General features: G+C 33.5%; 2 protein-coding genes and 1 long non-coding RNA gene across 6 annotated transcripts in view; 1 reads left to right on the top strand and 2 right to left on the bottom strand.

Moving 5' to 3' along the window:
* Positions 1-11,662, bottom strand: part of LOC141381225 (uncharacterized) — a 34,156-nt gene extending 22,494 nt beyond the window's left edge. The window contains exons 1-2 of the long non-coding RNA XR_015480992.1: positions 11,494-11,662; positions 7,023-7,118 (exon numbers count right to left, since the gene is read on the bottom strand). This is a non-coding gene — a long non-coding RNA (uncharacterized LOC141381225). The remainder of the gene's footprint in view (positions 1-7,022; positions 7,119-11,493) is intronic.
* si:dkey-283b1.6 lies at positions 71-6,961 on the top strand. Of its 2 annotated transcripts, XM_087244779.1 has the most exons (4): positions 71-828; positions 3,197-3,275; positions 5,022-5,253; positions 5,598-6,961. In XM_087244779.1, exons 2-4 carry the CDS (start codon positions 3,244-3,246, stop codon positions 5,679-5,681), a joined length of 348 nt encoding a protein of 115 aa, XP_087100905.1. In that variant the 5' UTR covers positions 71-828; positions 3,197-3,243; the 3' UTR covers positions 5,682-6,961. The 2 variants fall into 2 exon arrangements, with proteins under 2 accessions (XP_087100905.1, XP_087100906.1); XM_087244780.1 differs by lacking the exons at positions 71-828; positions 3,197-3,275 and adding an exon at positions 3,539-3,639 and having other exon boundaries at positions 3,875-5,253.
* Positions 11,663-15,543: 3,881 nt separating the features above from the next.
* The window catches only part of mpp2a (MAGUK p55 scaffold protein 2a), a 76,386-nt gene continuing 66,892 nt past the window's right edge, over positions 15,544-25,037 (bottom strand). For 2 of the 3 annotated variants that reach the window (XM_087242960.2, XM_087242959.1), the window contains 7 exons: positions 23,389-23,520; positions 23,082-23,184; positions 22,662-22,730; positions 22,407-22,568; positions 20,223-20,425; positions 17,542-17,670; positions 15,544-17,457 (listed from right to left, as the gene is read on the bottom strand). In XM_087242960.2, the coding sequence (XP_087099086.1) occupies positions 17,281-17,457; positions 17,542-17,670; positions 20,223-20,425; positions 22,407-22,568; positions 22,662-22,730; positions 23,082-23,184; positions 23,389-23,520 (975 nt within the window). In that variant the 3' untranslated portion in view covers positions 15,544-17,280. The remainder of the gene's footprint in view (positions 17,458-17,541; positions 17,671-20,222; positions 20,426-22,406; positions 22,569-22,661; positions 22,731-23,081; positions 23,185-23,388; positions 23,521-25,037) is intronic. The other variant, NM_001327790.2, reaches the window with a different exon arrangement.

The following is a 25,037-nucleotide window of genomic DNA, read 5'->3' as shown; positions in this document are numbered from 1 at the left end:
GTAATGTATTTGGAAACCGTACAACCTTATAGGTCTCCTTTATTAATGATCATGCTGATTGTGTTTGTTTTCTAACACACATTCAAACTTCTCCCAAATATGTACACCTAATTCACCTTAGTCATGTACACACATGAATTTGTCGCTAAGCTCCTGTCACTACTGAGCATTCTGAATGAGTGCCAGAATGAATGAGCTTAGTCATTCCTATAAAACACACCCAAATCATTGCCAAATAAGGGTTTTCCACTCAACCCAGCAATTCTTTTCAGATCTACCTGAGCCTCCAGCAATGCTAAGAGTGCATTAATAATAAACAATACTGTGAAATAATTTGATATCTAAACTAATATGGCCATTTTGAAATGCACTGTCAAAAATTCAATGCATTTTTATGATCCTAAATCAGAAAAAGGTAAATAATAATAAAAATTTATTATGTTACTATTCATGTTAATAAGTATTTCTAACTAATTTCTCATTTATTTATTAGCAACGACTCCCAATGTAATGATACAGATGATATAATGGCTGTGCTTTAATGATGAACTGAGACACATTGACAAATCATCTTCTAAAAACAAATAATGAACTCACGCTGTTGCTGTGTGATATCTGGAAATAATGAATGTCCACAAGGTCAAATCTCCAGGTATTATAAAGGCTGGAGATACAGGTGCTGTGTCTTTAAACAGCAGACACTGGCCATAAAAGTGTTCAAACTTCACTATCAGCACTTTAAACCCTCCGCCAGATAAGGCTCCGGCTCAAATCAGAGCAGAGCACTTGTGGTCTACAACACCGCCTTCATCATCTGTGCTGTTCGAGGTAAGACTTATTACTATTTTTTTCACTTAAATACCTGAAAATGTACCTGGGAAATAAATTGTAACAACACACATGACTGGATTGGTATGAATGTATTGATCTGTAGCCTGTTGGTAATGATAAAGCCGGAAACAGTTTAAACATTATCATATTGGCTAGCGTTTGTTTATTTTGGGACTCATGTGATGGTGTGAAGGCTGGTATCTTCAAACACTACTCGCATCTAAGAGAAATCCATGTTACTGTTCTGCTTTCTGAAGTCAAATGAAGGGTTTCTGATTCACCTGAGCTAGTCTAATATTCAGTCCAAACTGAGAGAAGATCACTACCCTTTTTACACAGCCTGGGACTAATTTTCATCCCCCTTGCGCCCAATGAAAAGGCTTATCCCATAGATGGCTTAATCGGCCGCTGGCTGGCAGTAACTGCTAAACTGACTAAATGTAGTGTGAAAAGCTTGTTCTTCAAATCAACATGGTTATATAAGGAAAATTGATTCTGGATTATAAATGTGGTTTGTTATCTCTGTTATATTGTGGTTATATCCGTCCTCACTTTACATCTGCTCTAATGGAACACTTGTTTTTTCCAGTTAGCAAGACGTCTCTTGTAACTGTCTTGACTCAGTAGTTAGAAACATTTATTAGAAGGTTGAACACTGTTTAATATTCACACAGTGACTTTGAAGGTTCTAGGAAACATACAATTTATTATTTCCTTCACGTTTGCTCATTATAAGTGATACAGAATTCTGTCATAAGTGCAAACTGAATTATCTCAATTACCAATAAAAAAGGGCTTCTAATTTTCTCATTCAACATGAAATATAAAAGATGAGAAAAAAGATGGGGGGGTGAAGGGGTTGTGGCTTAGTGGGTAGCTATGCCGCCTCACAGTAAAAAGGTCACTGGTTTGAGCCTTGGCTGGGTCAGTTGGCATTTCTGTGTGGAGTTTGCCTGTTCTCCCCATGTTTATGTGGGTTTCCTCTGGGGGCTCCGGTTTCCAAAGACATGTGGTATAAGTGTATTTGGTAAACAAAATTGGCTGTAATGTACGAGTGTGATTGTAAGAGTTTGCACTAGGTTGTGGCTGGAAAACCATCTGCTACGTAAAACATGCCGGAATAAATGGCGGTTCATTCCGCTGTGGTGACCCCTGATAATCCGGGATTAAGCCAAAGGAAATTAATGAATGACATTGTTTTTGAATTTTGATAGTGTAAATTATGTGCTGATCTGTATTTTTTAATTTAGAGATGCATTTTAACGACCTGCGTCTTTAACCTCCTAGGTCTAGAGTCAACATATGTGGACACCACATTTTAGCTCTTATGTGGCTATTTAAATTTATTATTATTATTATTATTATTATTATAACCTTTATTTTACCAGGATAGACACATTGAGATTAAAAATCTCTTTTACAAGAGCGTCCTGGCCAAGATTAGGCAGTACACAAGTCACATGAGTCCAACAGACAACAAACAAAAAACAATTTAAAGTTAACATGAATCACACTGACAACTAATCAAAACATCTACAAACCTGTGTTTCAACTTCTAAAACTTTTATAGTCTTTTTAAAAGCATGCAGTGAAATCAAGTCTTTAAACTGCAACTGTGTTTGCAGAATATTCCAAGCAAAAGGTGCTGCGTACTTAAAAGCCTTTTTTTCCCATCTCAGTCCGCACTTTAGGGACAGAAAGTAAATAAATATCCTGTGAGCGAAGACCATAGTTAAGAACAGGCTTTTTACTAATTTTCTATTTCATATTCTGGAGATATGACAGGAGTAAACCCAGTATAGATTTGTAAACAAGAATATGAAAATGCTTGAGCCTACGAATGGACAAAGCAGACCAACCTACCCTAGTATAGGGAACTACAACAGTTTTGAAGCATATGGAATGTCCCAAACACTATTTTTAACTGTCCAAAATGGGGAAAAAATGTTGTTTTTACTCTGACAGTCAAAATATTTTTTTTATTATTTGTTAAATATGCATTAAAAAACAGTCAGGAAAATTGTTTTATGTAAATTTGAAACACGAGTTCACATATATGAACATCATTTTTCTATAAAGGTAGATCATATCAAAAGATGATACTTAGGTTTTATTAGGTTCCAATAATCCCAAATAGCCAAGAGAAATAAAAAATGCATGTACAAAAACTCCTTGGGCCTTAAGAGGTTAATATTTTAGGCATGAAATACTCTTATTTGATGATTATATTAACCTCTTGCTTTCTTATTGTACCTATTTAGTCTTAGTATTTATAGTTTCTCAAATCTGCTATAACAGAAATTCAACAACTCATGATCCAATGTATATTAATGCTCATCCTCAAATGTCATTTATTTCCTAACAGATTTTTTCTGAGATCTGAGGGATTTTCTTGAAAGATTCTTCATTGCCATGGATAATGATGATCAATTCCTAATATTTAAGTATGTATAACTGCTTTCAGTAATCCTTATGTGCTCTAATGTTAGGTTGTCTTTATATATATATATATATATATATATATATATATATATATATATATATATATATATATATATATATATATATATATATTAAAATTGTTAACAAAAATGTTAAATAAACATACACTGAAAAAAAAGACTTCTGCAAAATTGTTGCAAACAATTAATATGGGTTGAATGTAAACAAACAAAAAAAAGTTTAAAACCTTAAAAAATAGTAAATTCAAGGAATCATCTTTTAATCATTTTAAATCACAGTTTTTGCCTTTGTGAATTAAAAATATGCTATCCTTTAGCGTAATATTGAAGTAATTCCTAAATGTAGGTGACAAGGGAAAAGAGAGGATGCTCACTGCAGAGCCATTTGAGGAGAGCTGAGCTCCAGCGAGGGGGAGCATGAGCTGTTGCTCCTCCTCCTGTAAGCTGTTTTAATGCGTACACCAACCCCACCCCTAACCCTACCCCCAGTGACATCACTCGTAAAAGAAGTGCAAAAAAGGTGGAGCTCAAGCTTAAGCTCCCCCTCGCTGGAGCTCAGCTCTCTTCAAATGGCTCTGCAGCGAGCACCACTTGGGGGAAAATGTATTTGTGTTTTTGACATATTAGGCGGATGAATAGTAGTAAATGTGTCCATTTTATTTTTAACATTTGCAAAAGGTTCAAAACTTTTACTTGCTGGATGTCAATTATAACAGCCTTGAGAACATATACACAATCTTGTAAGAAATGTATACTATTGCATTTCTAAAAGTCTAAACAGAGGGATGGGTGATGGAATTCAGAAGAAATCTCTTTCTGAACAAGAAACACAGAAGTAGATCTTTTTTCTGCAACATGGTGTTCATTACATAGTGTTTTTACTTTAGCCTAACATAAAGAATCTAAATTTAAAAAGGAATGAAAGCACAATAGTGGGTTTATTTTATCATAATTTAATTTTTTATCATTTAATTTAATTTAATTTTACAGTACTCAGCATACATAAATACAACCCTCACAAATCTCTTTTAAATTAATATTTTTAATAGGAAGCTACAATATTATATTTGTGTTTATACATTATATAGTCCGATAACTAGTACACCCAAATTTATATGTTATAGAAAAATCTGAAATGAAAATTTACAAAAGAAGAAAAATTTATAAAAGCAAAAAAAAATAAAACTAAAAATTCAGTTGAAATTTTGCAGGTTGTTTTTTTTTTCTTGCAATATTTTGAATTTAATTGTATTATCTTTCAATTTCTATGTATGTTTTTTTTTATTAAAATATTTGAATAAATATATCTGTTTAATAAATCTGTTTTGTTTAAATGCACCAAAATACATTGCCTATATTCACTGAGAAATTGAGAAAAATATTCATTTTTAAACTGCGGTGTACTCAAATATGCTGAAAACTGTATATTATTTTATTTGATTTAATTTTATCATTTAGAGATTATCAAACTGAATTAAAACCATATTTGTTTTTGCATTTGGAGTACAAAATGATGGTAAAAAAGGATTTATGAACTTTGAAGTTTACTCTTAGCTTATTACCTCCTCCTAAAAATCTAAAAATGGTCTGTTACGTTTCTATACTTTTATCACTGTAGCCAACCAACACGTTAAATGAATGGCTTATATTCTTCTTTATCTAAGCTAATTGAAAATGACTTCATAAAGAGACAAATGTCTTACATTAAGAAACATATGGTTCTTTCAGGATCTTCATGCCTATCGTATCCTTCGGGATGCTGTCCATCTGCTGTGCTGGTTTCTGTAAAATGTTCCAGCGGTTTCGTAAGGAGCGTATAGAGCGCCTACAGGCTCAAGCTCGACATATGGATAGGCCGTCCGTGTACGTCATTCCCATCACTTTATCTGAGGATGATCTGCACAGACCCCCACGCTACAGCACAGTCCAGTTCTGTGAGGCTCCTCCGTCTTATAATGAGGTGCGTTATCTACACCACTAATAGCAAATAGCCTTTAAAGAGACAGTTCACCCAAAAATGAAAATTCTGCTATCATTTACTCATCCTTGACTTGTTCCAACCCAGTTTTTTTTTTTTTTGAACACTGAAATTCACAGTAGGAAAAACAAACTCTATGGAAGTCAGTAGTAACAAGGTTTTAACATTCTTCAAAATATCTTCTTTTGTGTTCAACAAAACAAACAAATTAAATGATGAGTAAATGATGGCAGAATTTTCATTTTGGGGTGGACTGTCCCTTTAAATAAGCTATTTTCCTTCTGAAAAAGTCAATGATAAAACATGATTCCTTCCTACATTTGCAGCTAAACCTGAAGCCTGAAGTGTCTCCTCTGGAACCTCCTCCTGATTATACAGAGTCCGTCTTTTCTTCTGGCTCATATTCATGATTTATCAACAGATCAAACTCACAGTAAGAGTTTTCCAGAGTACTTGGACTGGTTTGAAGAAAAATACGGATAACATGGTATCCTCATGGTTTTCCAAGGACTGCTATACAGTACATGCTGGCTATGCAAAGATTGAAATTATGAAGAAAAAAGCCTCACAGTTATGAAATAATTTGTTAATAAAAACACCCTTAGTAAATATGAGCAAAGAATATAAGGAAAAAAAATTATTTCATATTTAGGATCTTTTGCTCAAAATATTAACAAAGAAATTAAGTCGTTCGATTTTGGATAACAGTAAGAGTTTTTTCTTTTTTTTCAAACCCTTTCAGAGAGTTTGTTGTGATTTTGGTGAGGTTGGCTTGTAGTTTTAGAGACTTTTTGACTCTAAGATTCAACTAACATTTGCAGTTCTCCGGTCGTGATTCTTGAAAAAAATGTTTACCGCTCGAACCATCCTAACAGTGCGTTTGAACAAAAAACACATTGACTTTCAGCCAATTCATAACACCTACAACTAAGTTGCGCTTGTTAATTATTGCCATAATGATCAAAAGGGAAATTTTTCTGTTTTTTGGTATTTTCTTTTAGCCACTTCCCATTTTGTGAAGCTCAACAACTTTTTTTTTTCTTAAAACACAGCTCTGTTCCTTGGTTTTAACCACTGTGATGAATAACTGAGAGACTTTAGTCTTTGTGTTACCTCATATTTATAGCCCTGTGAAAAAGGTGTTGGTAGAAGGATTTTCTATTTCTAGTCAAGAAAATGTATTTAAAAAACAGGAATATGCATATAAATTCATGGTAGAGCCAATAATTGTGACATATTTATCTTACGTATATTTAATGAAGACATTTGTTTTTTGATAAAACTGTGCTGTGTTTGCACAAGTGTTTGCTCTCAGTGAGAGCAGAATGATTTATTCATATTTTGAAATAATATCTTGAGCAAAAAAAAAAAAAAAACTTTTCAAACTTCTTTGCTTGTAAATATCTAGTTTACCAACATCACTGGAGGGCTCTTCATAATAATATGTGATTCTGTTGGGATTTTAAACATCCTACAGGGTTTTATACAAAGTTTGTTTGCACAATGAGCAGAAATAACTTGTTTAAATGTTTAATATATATTCTGTTTTAATGAATATTTATAAATTGTGTACATAGCTAAACTGTTTTTGTTCATTTCAACATTTCTTATCTTTGTAAATATGATGTAAATTGTACAGCGAAAACTGTAACGAATACAATAAAACTGTTGTATATACACAGACCCTTAATATGTGTCAAAGTGTTAATCTGAGATTTAAAGCGCTGTATAGCGTAAGTCATTACACTTACTGTGTGGAATTTTGCTCTTCGTGGTCAACAAGAGCTGCACCCTCAGAGGTCAAAGTCCAGCACTGTTACATCAAAGGAAGATCCGTCCTCACTGTCCTACACGGACAGAAACCAATACAAGCCAATACAAGTGTTAAGTACAAGTGTTAATAATGCAGTGTTAAACATGCACACTTGGAGTTGTTGAGGGATTAGTACATTTTGTTAGCATTTAAAAAATAAATTTAACGAATAGAAAAAGTAACACAAAGGAATTTTATTTAATATGATTTCAATGTTATTTACTGTATAACTGCATATCCCATTGCAGGCATTTCCTCTCTTCATCCATTTATTTTCTTTTATAGCTTCTATTTATTACTGAAGCAGCAAAAATCAGTGTTTAAGACACAGTAGGATAAAATATGTGTTAGTTAATAGTGTATATTTTAACAGAAATTCCTGATTTGTATGTGTTTTTCCTTTTACGTACAATTTTAAATTGCATTATGCTGCCTTGATCTCTTCTCCGATAACTGTTTAAGCTTATTTTTCTGTCATTTTATTAAGTTGTTGCAAATAAAAAAGTGATTTGTCTTAGTTAATTTTAGACATTTTAAAATGTTGCAGGTATTTTTTATATTATTATTATTATTAGGTATGTACGTTGGCCAATTTTCTCACAATGCAAACAATTTATGAAAATGTGCTGCATTTTCTCACAACACTTGCAAAAACATCAGAACACAACGACCCAAAAACGTGATGGACACCGTTGTGCCATGACTATTGCTAGGTGATCTTAGAAAGGTGAGTTTTTTGTTTGTTTATTTTAACGTCCTGATTTTCTTGTCTTGTGTATTTTATTAGCCTAAATAACCATCACCTAAATAGCCGGGTTTGTCACATTTTAGGGTCTTCTTGAAACATTTACTTTGTGTTCTGCGTGATTTTAAAGTTTTGTGAGAAAATGCAGTGTGATTTTTTTTAAAATGTGCATGGGTTGTGAAGATTTGCAGCATGTGCTGTCAAACGCATGAAGATCTTTTCTTAATTTGCTGGCGTTTTTTGTAATTGCATGTGTTTTCTTAAATTGCAGCACATTAAGCTCTCTCGGCCACTGTAGGTATGTGTGAAACATAAACATTAAATAAATATCATCGTGGTGATCGTATCTTTTGAAGTAAGAAAATAAATTATGATAATCTAACTATTTTATTTAAGATACTTCAAAGCACTGCCTACAGCATCAATCTTTACTAATATCTTAATTTCTCAGTCCACATAAACTACCACAAAGCGGGATTAATGTTTATCCAAGAAGTGTTTAAAAAACAAGCCTTTTACTGTGTCTGGGTTGTAAATGCAATGGAATTATGATTGTAAGGGAATGTTTACAGGTTCAAAGGTCCACATTACTGCTGTTCTTGTACATCATGTCTTAAGTCAGTGGAAGAAAAATATAAAACCCGCCCATATCATCATATGACAGAAATCTTCCCAGAAGTGACACCATGGTACTGCCATAAATAGTGAAATGATGTAAGACTTCAGTATATGATGTGCAGAAACTTAAATGCGAGCTTTTTAAAAGGACTTGTAGTTTACAGGATTAAATACATTTTATAAAAGGCAGGCAGGAAATATTGTATGTTCCCGATGATTATTTGCTTTCAATTTAAAAATGATCTCCTCTTTAAAGATTTGAATTAATTATACTTTAATTTAGCATCTTCAGTTTAACAGGTTATCTTAAAAGTTCCCAACTTACACTGTATATGCTGGGTTCCACACAATTCCTTCATGTCCAAACACGATCAATTAAGTTAAATTCATTGTCTTTAGAAATTTAAGTACATAAAACAATTAAGTTTATTAAAGCTTATGGTTTAGCTTATTTCAAATATATTAATTTAAAACAAGCAACAAAAACGGTGTTCTCACCTGAACACGTGTGAGATGGTAAAACATGTTAGTAACAAGAGCGGCGGTGACCATACAGAACTGCTGATAACACATGATATATTTCCATCATGATATATTTAGGCTGGAAACCTGTAACCATTAATACTTTTTTCCTACTATAGAAGTTAATGGTTACAGGTTTTCAACATTGTTTGAAATCTTCTTAAACTCATAAATGTTTACAACCACTTGAGGTTGAGTAAATAGTGAGTAAATCTTTCTTTTTGGGTGAAAATATCCCTTTAACCCTTGCAGATCTTTGCGATTATGTAACATTCATTAATTTATCTTCTTTTTGGCTTAGTCCCTTTTTTAATCCGGGGTGGCCACAGCGGAATGAACCGGCAACTTATCCAGCACATGTTTTACGCAGTGGATGCCCTTCCAGCTACAACCCATCTCTGGGAAACATCCATACACATTGATTTACACTACGGACATTTTGGTATACCCAGTTCACCTGTACCACCTGGACTGTGGGGGAAACCAGAGCACCCCGAGGAAACCCACGCGAACGCAGGGAGAACATGCAAACTCCACACAGAAACACCAACTGACCCAGCCGAGGCTCGAACCAGCGACTTTCTTGCTGCGAGGCGACAGCACTACCTACTGCGCTACTGCGTCGCCTCATTATGTAACAAATTAGGCAAAATTAGTTTTCTAATTTCTTAGTGAAATTGTAATAGTTCTCTTTAATTTGTTAAATTTCTTTTTCACTATGTATAAATAAATAGTTCTGATCAACACCTTCATGTGAAAATGAAAATGATTTTAACAGCAATATTTTACCTCAATGCCAAGTCTTCATTCTTTGTTCCATTTTGTTGGCAAAGCTTCATATTATTTCTTTTTGGTATTATGCAGAATTTGTTATATTTGGACAAAAACAATCGAATAATTCCTTTATTCTGCATTTGATCATTGCAGGCCCAGTTTTTAGAATAATTATGCTGTGCAAGACGTTGGCTCAGTGGTTAGCACTGTCGCCTCACAGCAAGAAGGTCGCTGGTTTCAGTCCCAGCTGGGTCAGTTGGCATTTCTGTGTGGAGTTTGCATGTTCTCCCTGTGCTGGCGTGGGTTTCCTCCGGATGCTCCGGTTTACCCCACAGTCCAAAGACATGCACTGGGTGAACTGAATAGACTAAATTGGCCATAGTGTATGTGTGTGTGAATTAGGGCTGCACAATATATCATTTCAGCATTGATATCACAGTGTAAGCATTTGCAATGAACACATCGCAGCATCTGAAATGTAGAGTCAGGAATTAATTGTAGTCTATGCCATAGAGTTATGCTATAGATTTTGGTAAATTCAGTTGAAAAAAAGACATGATTTATTGTTACACTGCTGTAACTCCAAAAATTTACCAAAAACTTTATCTGTATTTGTAAGGTCTATGACTTTGTAAGCATTTCAAGTTTCAAATATTAAGCATTTGGACAGAACAATTTATATAGTTTGTAATTTAAAGAAAGTTTAAAGGAAAATATTAAGACAGTTTATGTACCTAAACACTTCTAGACTCCCAGGAAACTATAAAGTACAGTTCAGATGAGTTGTATCTTTACTTCTGTATTCATCAATGCTTGTGATTGGTTTATTATTTTTCATCCAGATGTGCCAGCCTACAAAATTTATACCAATCAATCTAAATTCTTTGACCGATAGAGCCATTTGACCGATAGAGCCATTTAAGTCATCTGGTGAAACTATACTTAATATCGCAATATGTATCGCAGAAAAATAAAACATCGCAATGTCTGTTTTTTTCCAAAATCTAGTGTGAATGAGTGTGTATAGATGTTTCCCAGTACTGGGTTGCAGCTGGAAGGGCATCTGCGGTGTAAAACATATGTTGGTTAAATTGGTGGTTCGTTCTGCTGTGGTGGCCCCAGATGAATAAAGGAACTAAGCCGAAGGAAAATAAATGAATAATTATGTGGGCTGGTCAGGATATCAGAGTTTGTTTTTATGCCTCTATACAATATGGGAAATTTAAGTATAAATGTCATTATTTCCTTTTATCACAGCTCACAAAAGCTATTAATTAAAATTAATGTTAAATTAATGTAAAATAAACAACATTAAAATTATTGTTGTTTCTGATTGTTGACTTATTCAAGAAAAATAAAAACGGCTTAGCCTTTTAATATACAGAAAATGACCTAGAGATTGCATTGTTTTTAATTAGCCTAAATAACAGAGGTGTAATAAACTGTAAAAGGATATTTTGTATTTGTTTGCAGAGTTATCATCAGAGTTGTTGCTAATAAATCTGTCAGTCAAAGTGAAACATAGTAAACCACACGTTTGATTTTTTTTTTACACAGACAGTTTGATTATTTAACAGTGGGTAACAATGGGTAACTTTTTTAATTGACTAATGATGATCAAACTTGAAGTGTTTCCCTCATTTTTACTTTGAAGAGAATCGCTTTGTATAAATGTAAATGAACCGCGCAAACACTACAGTTCGTTTTAATCCAAACAAACTACACATGTAACATGTTTATTCTGCCTAACCTTGTTGTCTTCTCAATCCACATTTTCATTCACTCGAAATTGTCCAGTTGTCAAAAGCGAGACATTTAATGACGCTTAAAATAAAACACGTATAGTTCATGAATCGGGTCCTGCTCATGAGAGAAACACCTGAATATAATATTACTGCGCATGCGTTAGATAGAGTTGTGACCTACTGTGGCGTGGCAACGCACTATATTTTCTAGCGGAAAGATGCCACTGGATGAATTCGGTAATTAAAATGCATTAAAAAGCATTGTGAAAAACATTGTCTTAATTAAAATGTCGGCATAATGTTAATTTAATTTTAAGGTACTAAATTGTGTCCTAATAATAATAATAATAATATATATATATATATATATATATATATATATATATATATATATATATATATATATATATATATATATGGTTATTAAAGACCTAACAAAAAAGTTAGTATTTTAATTACTAACCTATACATTGTTTAATATTATATAAAATTATAGCTATACATGTGATGAACATGACGTGTGACGTTTTATGCTCTATAGGCACAACATTTTAAGATTTTATTATTGAAAAAAAAGTTATTATCTTCGTTCATTCATTCATTTTCTTTTCGGCTTAGTCTCTAGCCTATATTAATCTGGGGTCGCTACAGTAGAATGAACCGCCAACTTATCCAGCATATATTTTACACAGCGGATGCCCTTCCTGCAAGCTGCAAACCATCTCTGGGAAACATCGATACACACTTTTTCTCACTCATACAATTCGGGCAATTTAGCTTACCCAATTCACCTGTACCGCATGTCTTTGGACTGTGGGGTAACCAGAGCACCCGGAGGAAACCCACGCAAACGCAGGGATAACATGGGACTTGATAGCAGAATCTGTGTACCTTGATATGTTTGTGGAACAAACTCTGCTCTCTGCTGGTGAAACGCAGGAAAAATACTCAGGACATGAAATCAAAAGTGGACTCGACTGGTAATAAACTGACCTATATTAAGATACAGAAATATAGATTAATTGATATGTCTCCTTTTCACAATGTAATAAACAACACTATTATTTAACTGTATCAAAGGGCAAAAAGGTTAATTTACTGTTTAATACATAATAGTGCCACGTTTAACCTACTTCAAAGCATGCTTTTTGCATTATATGTAGCCTAATTATTCTTATTTAAAATTATCTTTAAAGTCCCTTAAGTTACAGATTTTCATGGATGAGTGTGGGTGTTACTTTATGTTACTTTGTATGCCAACATGTTTTAAAAGCTGAGATTAGTTCTCCACAAAATTATTTACTTCCCCTTTCCAAACCCTATTAAAATTTGTTCATTTTCATAACACAATTGAATCTATTTTTAATATTCCTGTGATATTTTTGTATTAGTCTAAATAGACTAAAAGTCTATTTACCCAAAACTCAACTGCTTCAAAACGTCTTTTAACCAAATTTAATCAAAGCTTTCTAAAAACTTGACAAAAATATCAATTGAAAGGATTTCATTTGCAATATTGACTACTTATGAATGTTTAGAGTCGGGGTTTCAAAACTTTTACGTACGCGACCCAAAAAAAAAAAAAAAAAAAAACAATGCCAGTGACTTGCGACCTCTACATTCCTCGGAGGTGGTTATAAATATACAAATGTTGCACACACAACAATAGGCCTTTATAAATATGAGCATACTGACAACACAAAAAAAATGCAACAGTCAAACAACCATATACAATTTATGTAGTCATTTATTAATTTGTTTAATTTAATATTTACCTCATAATGAGACACAATGTTTTCAGCACAAGTCTAATCTTGGTTTAATTTTGGAGACCACCAATCATCAAAAAATGAAACCTGGTGCAATCTGCTGCAGCTGATTCTATTGTTGTGTTGTTAAACTAACATAAAACACACCAGTCCTAAAAAAAATTAACTCTCATGGCTTTTTATTTGCATGTTGTTTCTTTTTTATTTAACTATTAACTACTGTTTTTATCTTCTGTGGGTTATGGTTAAACTATTGTAATTCTAATAGTTTAATAAAATGTATCTGACTTCTGGAAATCACCAAGCGACCCCCTCATATTCCCACGAGCCCCAGGGGTTTCCTACCCCCACTTTAGCACTGGTTTAGAACATTTTATTTATTTGTTTTTTAAAGAAATTAAATCTCAGTCAATATTTGCTTGATTCCTGTCTGTCACATGCTTAAATTTCTGCAAAACCCAATGATCTTTGTTTTTTTTTTGCCCATTAAGTTTGTTTGGGCTTTTGTTATGTTACAGATAGACTTCAAAGTCTGAAAATCTACGGGCAGCATATATATAATGCTGCCCGTATTTTTTCAGTCTTTGATCATTGAAGTCATGATCATCTTTGGTCATGCAAGTAGTCATTCATTTATGGACCCATTATTTCCAACCATTTATTTCAGAAATCAGGCAATGTACAGATTGTTCTTCTAATCATACGCTGATCTTGCAGGTGAAACATGACTTTACAGTATCTGTCTCTAGCTTATACCATTATCTGTTGTGTAAAAAATATCAATATCAATATCAAAACATAAGTCCTAAATCAAACACATTACACACGGGTATAAACAATAAAAAAAACAACAACAAATAAATAATAGCTGCCAGTGTTCAAGCCAAATATCCTTGGCATGAACGAGGAATATAAATTAGCACTTGAAGTATGTTTATCCGCATTACAAAAGTAGAGAGGGGTTCCCTTTAGGAAAAAAAGAGACATTTTTATATAGCGTTATAATAAATACGTCAAGATGGTTGCAGCACTTTCACAGATACATGCAGTGACGACATTTTACACCGAAAGCATCTTCATACATATTTATATAAAGGTCTTGATGTCATGCTGTTTTTGCACTGTTCATTTACAGATTCATTGTGTTTATGATGTAAAAACGGTGTTTGGTCCTTCAACTTTTACATAAATAAATAGATACAAATTATTACTATTGCCGCACCATGTTGGATATGTAAATATAGCTGACTGTGGTTGATAGGATGAACAACAATCTGATATCAATAGTCGACTGCATTCTGTGACTCTTTCACATTGTATTTATGATCTCCGCCTGCTGTTTCTTTTAGTCAAACCCTTCAGTGTCCTCTCAGTGTCAAAATATGATAAGACTTACATATATTCTGGTGCTAAATTCAGAAAATACAATAGTGCCGTAAAGTGGATGTATAAGAAAACAAACTGTACAAAAGTCATGTGCGCCTGATGCAACAACAGGGCCTGACGCAAAATAGAGCCTTATAATAAAAAATATAATTCAGAGATGAAACACTGCTCAATCATCTATCACCTAATCACACAGAAAACACACATACACACACGCATAGTGTAAATGGAAATTCTGAACAAAAAAAGCCTAATGGAAAAAAAAATATTAATATAAGGGGAAAAAATCTTTGCATAAGATTTTTTTTTAAATAGAAAATACATACTAGCATTCAAAAGTTGGTACGATTTTAAGTTTGCAAGAATTTCTGCTTCTTAAAATGTATTTGAGTAAAAATACAGTAAAAACGGTAATGTTGTGAAGTATTATTGCAATTTAAAAATAGTTTAATTTTAATATTTTATCAAATATTTTTTTATGATGTCAAAGCTGAATTTTCAGTATTGTTTAATCAGTTGGAAATTTGGAAAACATTCATATAGCCTATGCTGATTTGCAGCTTATTAAAAATGTTGAAAACTAAAGCTACTCTTGTATTTATGTTGTTTTAAGGGAATTCTGAAATAAAAACGTTAATTTGAAAAATAAATGTTTTGCAATAGTGTAAATTTACTGTTCATCTCTTTAATATTTCCATGGTAAATAAAATGATTACTTTAAAAAAAAATCTTACTCACTACTTACTTTTGAACATCTGAAGTTTCTTTAACAAGTTTATGCGTAAACAATCAGGCCCGTAGCCAGGGGAGGTTCGGGTGGTTTGAAAGAACAATCCCCCAACTGACATAATTCCAAAATTTGTCCCATACATGATCTCATTTGTCCTATTTTGACTGCTATGCCATCATAAATATTGAAAACAACCCATCGAAAAAGACAAAGAAGAATCTAAAATAAACGGTCATCTTTTACTATACTGACCTATTTTATTTTTAAATGGATAAAACATTTTATTCTAAATATTGCACCTTATTACTGAAAGAAAAAAAATGACCAATAAGAAGGTGTAAAGCACCAAAAATACATTTTGAAGCACATAAAAGTTCATTTTAATACTGTTGTTATCCATGAATTTTCAAATGTACTTTTTTACAATAGAGGCTAAAAAAATCGGGAAGCTTCTACGTGATTATTATTATTATTATGTAAATGTTCTTTTTTTATTCAACCGTCCATATTCTGAATAAAGAAAGTAGAATGTGCTGGCCATTTTATTATTTGTTTAATAAATGACAATAGGCAACTTAGCTTTAAAAGGCAGTTTTCAACTTAAGATACCGGTCAAAAGTTTGGGGTCAGTTTTTTTTTAATTATGATTATTCTGTTCATCAAGGCGGAATTTAATAAATGTAAAAATAAAAGTTAAATTGTTCAATATTTATTCATTCATTTTCTTTTTGTATTAGTCCTTTTATTAATCCGGGGTCGCCACAGCGGAATGAACCACCAACTTATCCAGCACATGCTTTACTCCAGTCATTATTGCTTTTATTACTATTACATTAATAATAATAGAAAAAAAAATAATAATAAATAAATAAATAATAACAATAATAAATTAATATTAGAGTTATTTCTGAAGGATCATGTGACTTTGAAGACTGGAGTAAAGAAGCTAAAAATTCATCATTAAAATCACTGGAATAAATGGTTAAATTAAATTATGAACTACTTTTGAACAGTTATTTTATAGTGCAATAACATTTCACAATTTTACAATTTGTACTGTATTTTTGATGAAATAAATGCAGCCTTGTTGAGCAGGAGAAGCTTATTTTTAAACATTTTAAAATCCTTCTGATCCCTGGTAGTGTAAAACTTTATCAGGTTCCTTTTTTCCGAATGATATGTGATGAAAATAATATGTCTAAATAAGTTTTTTTTTTTTAATATTCCTTCATTTTAAATCTTAAGGAAATGTTTTTGTACATCAAAAAGTGTAGTTATGATGACCGCCCAATAAGTGAATCCAGAAATAAATAGTGCTTAAAATGTCACTAAAATGCAGTAGCTATTTGCACTATAAATATTTAACTTCGTAGTTAAATAAAAAATGAGGCGAATAACTGCAGAAAGGTCCAATATTGAGAGAAAAGAACCACCCCTTTCACCAGGCTGGCTACAGGCCTGACAATACAAATAAACAAAACAAAACAAAAAAACTTTAGCCAATTGATTATGAAAATTCTAAATGTTCTCTACAAAATATTATAATTTTATCTTACACAAATACGTTACTGAAATGAACTCATCTTACTCTTCAAGGGATTCTTCTTTTACTAATCTTTTATGATGCTAAAACGATAATAAATGATGCTTGAACTAAACTAAATGAAACGGTGAGACGGTAGCTAAATTCTGACACAAGATTTTGCAATAGGTTTGGTTCTGAGGTTTGTATCAGGATGTAGCTGTGTTTGTAAAAGGTAGATGGCGAATCCACACACTCACACTCACACACACTCATGTCTGAGTCAGATCTCTCTGCTCACTGTAGAATATTGGCACGAGGTTGATGATATAAACCAGTCAGCACTGGCATAAAGTGTCACTGGAAACATCCATTAGCTGTAGCTCTAAAAGACCCACCCGACCGGAACCCACTGCTGAACCCCCTTTAACTTCTCCAAGGAGGATTTGAGTGTACTGTAGGCCTCTTCCAAATCATCGTTTACTATAGTAAGGTCGAAGTAGTGTCCGTACACCCTCTGAATCTTGGCGCTCTCCTCTATGGTCTTCTTCAGCTCTGCGTCCTGTTGAGGTAAAAACGGTGCAATTTTTTTTCCACAGGCAAATTGGAGATTTTCAACAGCAATGTATACTGTGGTGAGACTTACTGTTTTTCGTTTTGTCGCCACTCCTGCCTCAATTCCAGATCTGTTCATGGCTTTCAGTACCTCAAACTCAGGGGCTTTAATGAACACCACGTACGGCAAAAACTCTGATGTCCTGAGCACTTTTAGGGTCTACAAAATCAAACAATTAAAAGCAATAATTCATCAGTGCAAGTAGAAATAGTGTATGTTATGTCAAATTACAGTTACAAAAATTACAGTTTGTTAATTTTCCTATAATTGGAGTTAAACCTTCTTTAAGGTGTAGACTGCAAAAAAATCAAGCAGATTTAACTATTATGAGATTGAATTATTGCTTAGTAAGGTCAACGGTTAAATTCATGCAGGATTACTTCTCTGAATTAAGGTTTGTTAGTTTGTTTGTTCGTTCAGTCGGTCGATGGATTGTTTAAAGGGCACCTATTATACCCCTTTTTCAAGATTTAAGACAAGTCTTTTGAGTCTCCAGAATGTGTCTGTAAAGTTTCAGCTCAAAACACCCCTCAAATGATTAATTATACCTTTCAGAATGTTGGAATTTTCTGCTTTGAACACATTGTAGCTGTTTTTGTTTTCTGTACCTTTAATGGTAGTTCTCCCCACCCACCGTTCACACGTGCCTAACAGAGTTTGGCTTAATCTCTGCCTCGGTTGCGTCAGATAAACAGCACAGTGACAGACATCAAGAATGCAGATCTCATATAATGTTTGTGAGAAATACAACGGTAAGAACTTTCCCAATGATTATTTGATGTATTTGTTGTGGAGTTGCAACGATGAGTCCCACACAATGTCATTACAAAGTTTACACATACACACACAAACACACACAGCGCACGCATTCAACTTTGCAGTGTTTTCGCATGCAAATGTGATAGGATACACTTTAATATCAACTGCTATATGGATATCTATTATTAATTTTTATTATATGTGTTACTACAGAGACATGGTAATATACAGCTGTCAATCAAATCGGTGGGCGGGGACACCGCACTCTTACGTCACAGTCAGCCTCAAAATGGGAGGGATTTGGATCTTATTTTTGAAAAAGAGGCTTTTACTTTGTCTTTATATAACCCCAATATGACTGTGGAAACACTATAACTGCATACAGTCCTGTCCAAACAGCTAACAAAAGGTGATTTTCATCATAGGTGCCCTTTAAAGTTCCCTGTTCTGTGTTTGCCGGTTCTTATTGACATTTCTTTAGCACAGTTCTGAACGTCTCATTTAATTTGATTATATTTTAAGCATGGTTATTATTACCTTTACATAAACTTTAGTACACATACAGTTTATTGTACACTTTGGAGTATATACTTTATACATTTTAATGTATTTCTGTCATTTACTCTTTTGTCTATCAGACTTGCCTGGTTTGTTATACTCATTGTGGTATGATTGTTTGCTTACGTTATTTTTTTGTGTTCGTACAATTTCTAAAAGAAAAAAAATAAGATGATGGGAAAAAACATTTGAAGTATTTTTTAAATGTTATTATGCAACTTGCAGGGATGTTCATTTAACTTATAAATGTTTGCTGTTTCAACATTTAATTAATAATTATTTTCACAATGTATGTTTGTAAAAGAGAGGTCTGACAGCCTCTGGTCAGCTTTTTCCCTTTAAAAAGAGTTTGTTAAGCCCTTAAATTTGGCCATCCTGTTTTCAGGACATTTTTCATTACATTTAAAAATATATATGTCTAAAGCTAAATATGAGACAGAATATGTATAATATGTATCCTATATATTGGGGCTGAATAATAAACCGTTTGAGCATTGATATCATAATGTGCTTGTCCGCAATAGTCACATTGCAAGATTAGATTTTATTATTAAAAATTAAAAGATAAAGATATTATTAAATATTATTATTGTATAAAATGATTTCAGTTTTTGTGCTGTTAGACTCCCCAGTAAACAGTATAGCACTGTTTATTTAACTTGTATTTTTGCCCTGTCATATTTATATATGCTCGAAATATATTACATTTTATGCAGATGCACTGCATAGAAAAAGACTTGATCATCCCAGTCAATCTAAATTTAAGTCATCTGGTGAAATTAGATTCATTTATCACAGCAAAACAAAATATCACAATGTCAGATTTTTCCAATGCAGCCCTACTGTATATCACCTATAATTTTGAAGTGGGATTTCCAAATGTGGGATGACAGTTAAGATGTTATTAATAATAATAATACTTTTTTACTTATAGGCACCCTTCAAAGCACTTAAGGACAGTATATCACAAGCATATCATAAAAATACAAGCAGTAAAAAGCAATAGACAGGACATTAAACCAGCAAATCATTAAAAGCTATCCTGAATAAAAAGTTTTTTTTTTTTTAAATAAATCATTTATTAAATAATGCATTGGTTTGTTTTCATGAGTGTTTAATATTTATTTACACCAGGGGTGCCCAAACTTGGTCCCGGACAGCTGGTGTCCTGTAGATTTTTATCTCAACACACCTGCATGGTTGTTTCTAAAAAGCCTGTAAGAGCCTAATTAGCTATTCCAGGTGTGTCTGAGAGGGTTGTAACTAAACTTTGCAGGACACGGGCCCTACAGGACTGAGTTTGGGCACCCCTAATTTACACTTTCAAATAGCATTTTGGAATCTTTGATCTTAGCGCTGACAACTTCTGATGCTGAAAGGATTCTAACACATACCTGTGGATTGACGTCCAGGATGCAGATGCGTCCAGCCTCCACTACCTCATGAATGGAGTCAATCTTGATGCCATAGAGGTTGCCGTCATATTCGCCATGTTCAAGGTAGCGGCCAGCTTTAATATCAGCTTCCATCTTACTCCGGGATGTGAAGGCATACATCATATTCTCTCTGTCTGCAGATTTGGCCTTTCTAGAGGTGTCTGTGGACAGTTACATAACAACAGCACTGTGAACATTAGACCATGCACTCAACAGCAAAACATTAACAGTGTCAAAAAATACATATCTTACAGAAATGACATTCTCAGCTACATCAGGTCATGCTCAGGTACATATCTAAAGCTACAATCACACTAGACTATAGGCACACTTTACTTTTATATAATCATCATTATCAGAGTTGGGCAAAGTTACTTTTAAAAGTAATATATTACAATCTTAGTCACATTTAAAATAAATAAACAAATATTTAGTAGCTTTTTAGATAATGTAAAATGATGTTGCATCATTAAGATTAAGATTTATTGTAGGTAAGATTAATATGTGTTATTACAAATGTAAAAAATCTACAGTAGGTTTCCACACAATCGATTATAACTGAAAAGGTTATGTATATTACATCAGGACATTCTAAAAATGTTTTGCAGCCCAGGTGTGAAAATCATTAATCTTTTGTTTTACTGACCACTGGCAGACCCCTAAGTGATGTAAATGCTAAGGGTAGGGTTCCAAAGTGCTTTTTGTGTCTATGAAGTTCAGGGCAATACTGCACCTATGAATTTGAACTGGTACAGTTATACTGATGATATCAGGGCTGGGGAAAGTCTGTCACAAGGCTAATTTCTTTTCATCATTTGCATGTTTTGTTTTTATTTGACTCCACCCCTATGTATTACAACCCCCTATAACACATACAATCTAGAGTGCAACATTGCACTAGTTAGACTTCTCACTTGGGACTTCACAAAAGACTTCTCTTGAAAGACTTCTCACTATAATTTCTTGGAAGACCTCTCTAGGATTTCTTGTTAGACTACTAATTAGACTTCTAAGAAGACTTCGATAGCTGCAGCAATACCAGCATGAACTCAATAAAGAATCCTTCTTAAAGAGTTGAGTCATCTGATGCTTTTGACTTCACAACAAGAGGCTTAAGATTGTTATATGTTACATTTATAAGTAACTTTACCCAACACTAGTCATTATGTAATACATGCAAAATCTGGGAGATTTAACCTTTTATTCAGCTAAGGAATCCTTCTACATTTGAATTATTTTTTTTCAGCTATTGAATCCTTCTATTATAAACCTATACATTTTATTAGAAACCTATATTACACACTTCTTTATTTCAGCATTCATCAAAGAAATCTTCTTTTGTATGGTGAACTATGCCTTTCAATGATGTGTTATATTTAAAGCAAAATAGCAGAACAAACCATTGAGATGTAAGTGGGATTTCTTTCACGATTTCCGAACAGCAGTCTTTAAAGTTTGCTTTAGCTGGTAAACACTTTCAAACAATCACTCCTCCATAGCATTTGCACAATAAGTTGTGCTCTGAGCCTTTGTCTTGTTTAATTAGAAAATCTCCAGTTAATCTGCTATGCTCAGTCTATCGTGGTCAGATATACACAAGTTAATACAATTAACAACATAGAGCTGCGTTTGTAGTAGAAACTGAAGTGTAATTCTCATTAAAAGCAACAGTGATTGGAGGCAGTATTTTATGCTGCTTTCTACCTCTAAATCAAGAATGAGACAGAACTGTGTTGTGAGTAGGGCCACACAGAATCTGCGGACATTTTTTGCTATTTCTGCTGAGAATTTTTTTCAAATCTGCAGATTTATGAATTTAGGAGTATCATAACTAAAAATGTAATAAATAATACCTTTTTAACTTTAATGTTATCCAATTAGATCCACTTATTTGGTAAATAAAGCAAGTCTCTCATATAATATATCTACCAAAAGACTTGTAAATAATTGTAAATAAATCATATAAACAAATTAATATTAGTCAATAATATTACTGAAATTAATAAAAAAAAAATAAAGAAATATAAATTTACACACATTTACACAGTAAATACACAGACTCAAAGATGGGCTAAAAGTCTTTCTGTGTGTGCAGATTCTGTGCGATCATAGTTGTGAGTACATTTGGTCATTCGGACTCACAGGGAATGGTGACGCCGTAGTGCTGAGGGTCTGACACCAGCAGCTTATTCTTCAGACTTCGTCTGCCCACACCAGGAGCACCAATCAGAATCAGTGTCTTCCTGCGAAATGGTGGAACTTTTGCCACCTCCTCATAAATCAGTAACTCGTGCCTGTCAAAATCTGTCAGGGAATAAGCCAGAATTGAAGGACTGAGGAACAGTGTCAAAATGGTTTACAGTTTGACAAAACCAGCATTTTAAACAAATAACACACCTGCATTTTTTGTAGTCAGATACATCATTTTCTTTTTCTTTTTGCCCACCATTCCACTGCAAAGATTGGCTGTGATGCACAGTGATAATGTTTAATGTTTGATTAAAATATTAGACATCAATCCACCAGATGGCAGTATACACAAATCAACCATTCAGTAAGGTTTGGGTTAAAAACAACTGAAATAAATCATAATTTTATTCAACAATGATGCATTCACTGGGATAAATGTGATTGTTAATGTATTTAGAATGCTACAGAAGATTTCAAATAAATGCAAACACCAATTATATGGGTAAATATGTCAAATACATATAATAGATTTAAAATATATATTTTGTCCTTTTATGGCAAAGCTGAAATTCCAGCAGAAATCTTTAATGTCATGTTATTAATTATTTAATATATCTGTATGATCACCTGCTGGTGAAAGCTCAACATCTCTCTTAACAAAAGCTTTCCTCTTCTCCTCCAAAAGTTGACTGGGAATCAGTCCAGCACTGCCTCCCTCCACATGACGTGCCTGCACACACACATCATTAAAATACACTTTCTTTAAAGGGCTTTATTTTCATCATGAACAAGCAGTATTACAATTTTATAGCTTATAATTTTTTTAGGCTGAACACTTTTTAAAGAGAAAGCTTATATCTTAAATAATAAGCAGATTGTCTTTAGTCATTTTACTGTTTAGCAAAAAGGTGTGCAAGAATTAAGAAAAGCCAACCTGCCACCAGTTCACATCTTCCTGGTTAACAATCTGCAGGATGTCTCCACTTGAGAACATTAGTCCCGCCTCCTTGCATGGAATGAGGTTGTCATTGGCAGGATCATAATCACAATGGCACTTCACAAAAACCTGTGGAAACCAGAATGAAAGTGACCCTAAGTGAAATATAATATGCATTAATGTTACTGATCTAACCTATTTGCAATATTCAAAATTTTTTATTCATTTCAATTAATATCTAATCAGTTTTTGTATTAGTTATTCTAGGAAGTTATTCTTATTTTGAGACATTGAAATTGAGGGTCTTGCTTTTAGAAAAATATTGCAGTGTTTATTATAAATTGTTTATCCATGTTTAACCCTACTAGTTCTTATTGCCCTGCTCCAAGTGGGGTTCAAACTGGAATTTTCACACTAACAAAGATATCAAAGATTAAGTAATAATGTGTCAGTCACTAGTGCACCTCTTCAGGCCAGGGAAGTGATGTTTATTTGAGCAGACTGTACTAGCTGGCCTCCTTTACAATTATCCCCATAAAACCCTCACTCCTCCAATCTGATGTCATGACAGCAATGTTAAACCTGGTTCTACTTGATCACATTTTGGTCACGGCACCAACGTGACACCTCAGGTTCTACTTGCCCACATCCAGGTCATGGCACAAATGTGCCACATCTGGTTTTACTTGATCACATCCGGGTCATGGCACCAATGTGACACCTCTGTTTCTAATTGCTCCCATCTGGGACATATCAGTAACAACTCGGGATTAACTTGCTCCCATTCAGGACTTAGTACCAATGTAATTCTGCATCTCATCATGACCCAAGTGAGATATAAATCAGGACTTCCAGCATGGTTGAGTACACTTAGGGCGTACTCACACTATGCTATCCGATTCGTGCCCAGGTGCATTTCCCGGTTCGTTTGACAAGTATGAGTGCTCTGAATCAGGCTTAGGTGCGGTTCAGTTTGCCGGCCCTGGAAGAGGTGTGCTAGAGAGTGGTTTGGTTGAACTTTGCCACGGTACGTTTGTTGTATGAGTGCAAAGTGTACTAGATTGAAACTGAAGACGCGACGTGACTTTTAAGGGACTGTTACATATAGATTTATTAATCATTCTTACTTTTCAATGAGCGTGCAACATGATTTCGGCTGGCGGGGCGCATATTTTTTTTTTGAGACTCGAGCGAACAGTGCGCACAGCTCCACACTTGATTTGAGTTGAATATGAATCACTTTGAAGATATTTTGTGTAAAACAGGATGACTGTACACACATCTTTATGATCCGTGATTATAGAGATAACCAGATGACCAATAATTCTGGCTAGAAACTGCAACAGCTGTGGGAAAGAGGACAGTTTTTGTTAAAAAGTTTGGAAAAACCTGATGGATATGTTTGTTAAAGCCAAAGAGGCCATGGCAAATGTAGAGACCCAGGATCACAATTACAGAAATATGTTTTTTCACCAGTCATGGGTTTTACACTGATGTGTATATTACAATTTTTTAATTTAAAACAAATTAATATCAAAACTATAATTAAGGAACAAATTATTTCTTTGATAACTGGAAAGATATATTTGAACCTATCGGTTTACAATATACTGATGCCTGTTTCTCTAGGCTTAATGTTGAACCAT

Source organism: Danio rerio, chromosome 3 (assembly GCF_052040795.2).
Source record: "Danio rerio strain M-AB ecotype USA chromosome 3, GRCz13ab, whole genome shotgun sequence".
In the NCBI taxonomy this organism is placed as follows: Eukaryota; Metazoa; Chordata; class Actinopteri; order Cypriniformes; family Danionidae; genus Danio; species Danio rerio.
The sequence above is the reverse complement of the archived record's forward strand: the minus strand, read 5'-3'. Positions and strand labels throughout refer to the sequence as shown.

Coding starts and splice junctions, on each gene's coding strand:
- si:dkey-283b1.6 (XM_087244779.1), top strand. CDS start 3,244: ATGGATAATGATGATCAATTCCTAATATTTAA. Junction 3,276..5,021: donor GATCAATTCCTAATATTTAA/GTATGTATAACT, acceptor TGGTTCTTTCAG/GATCTTCATGCCTATCGTAT. Junction 5,254..5,597: donor CTCCTCCGTCTTATAATGAG/GTGCGTTATCTA, acceptor CTACATTTGCAG/CTAAACCTGAAGCCTGAAGT.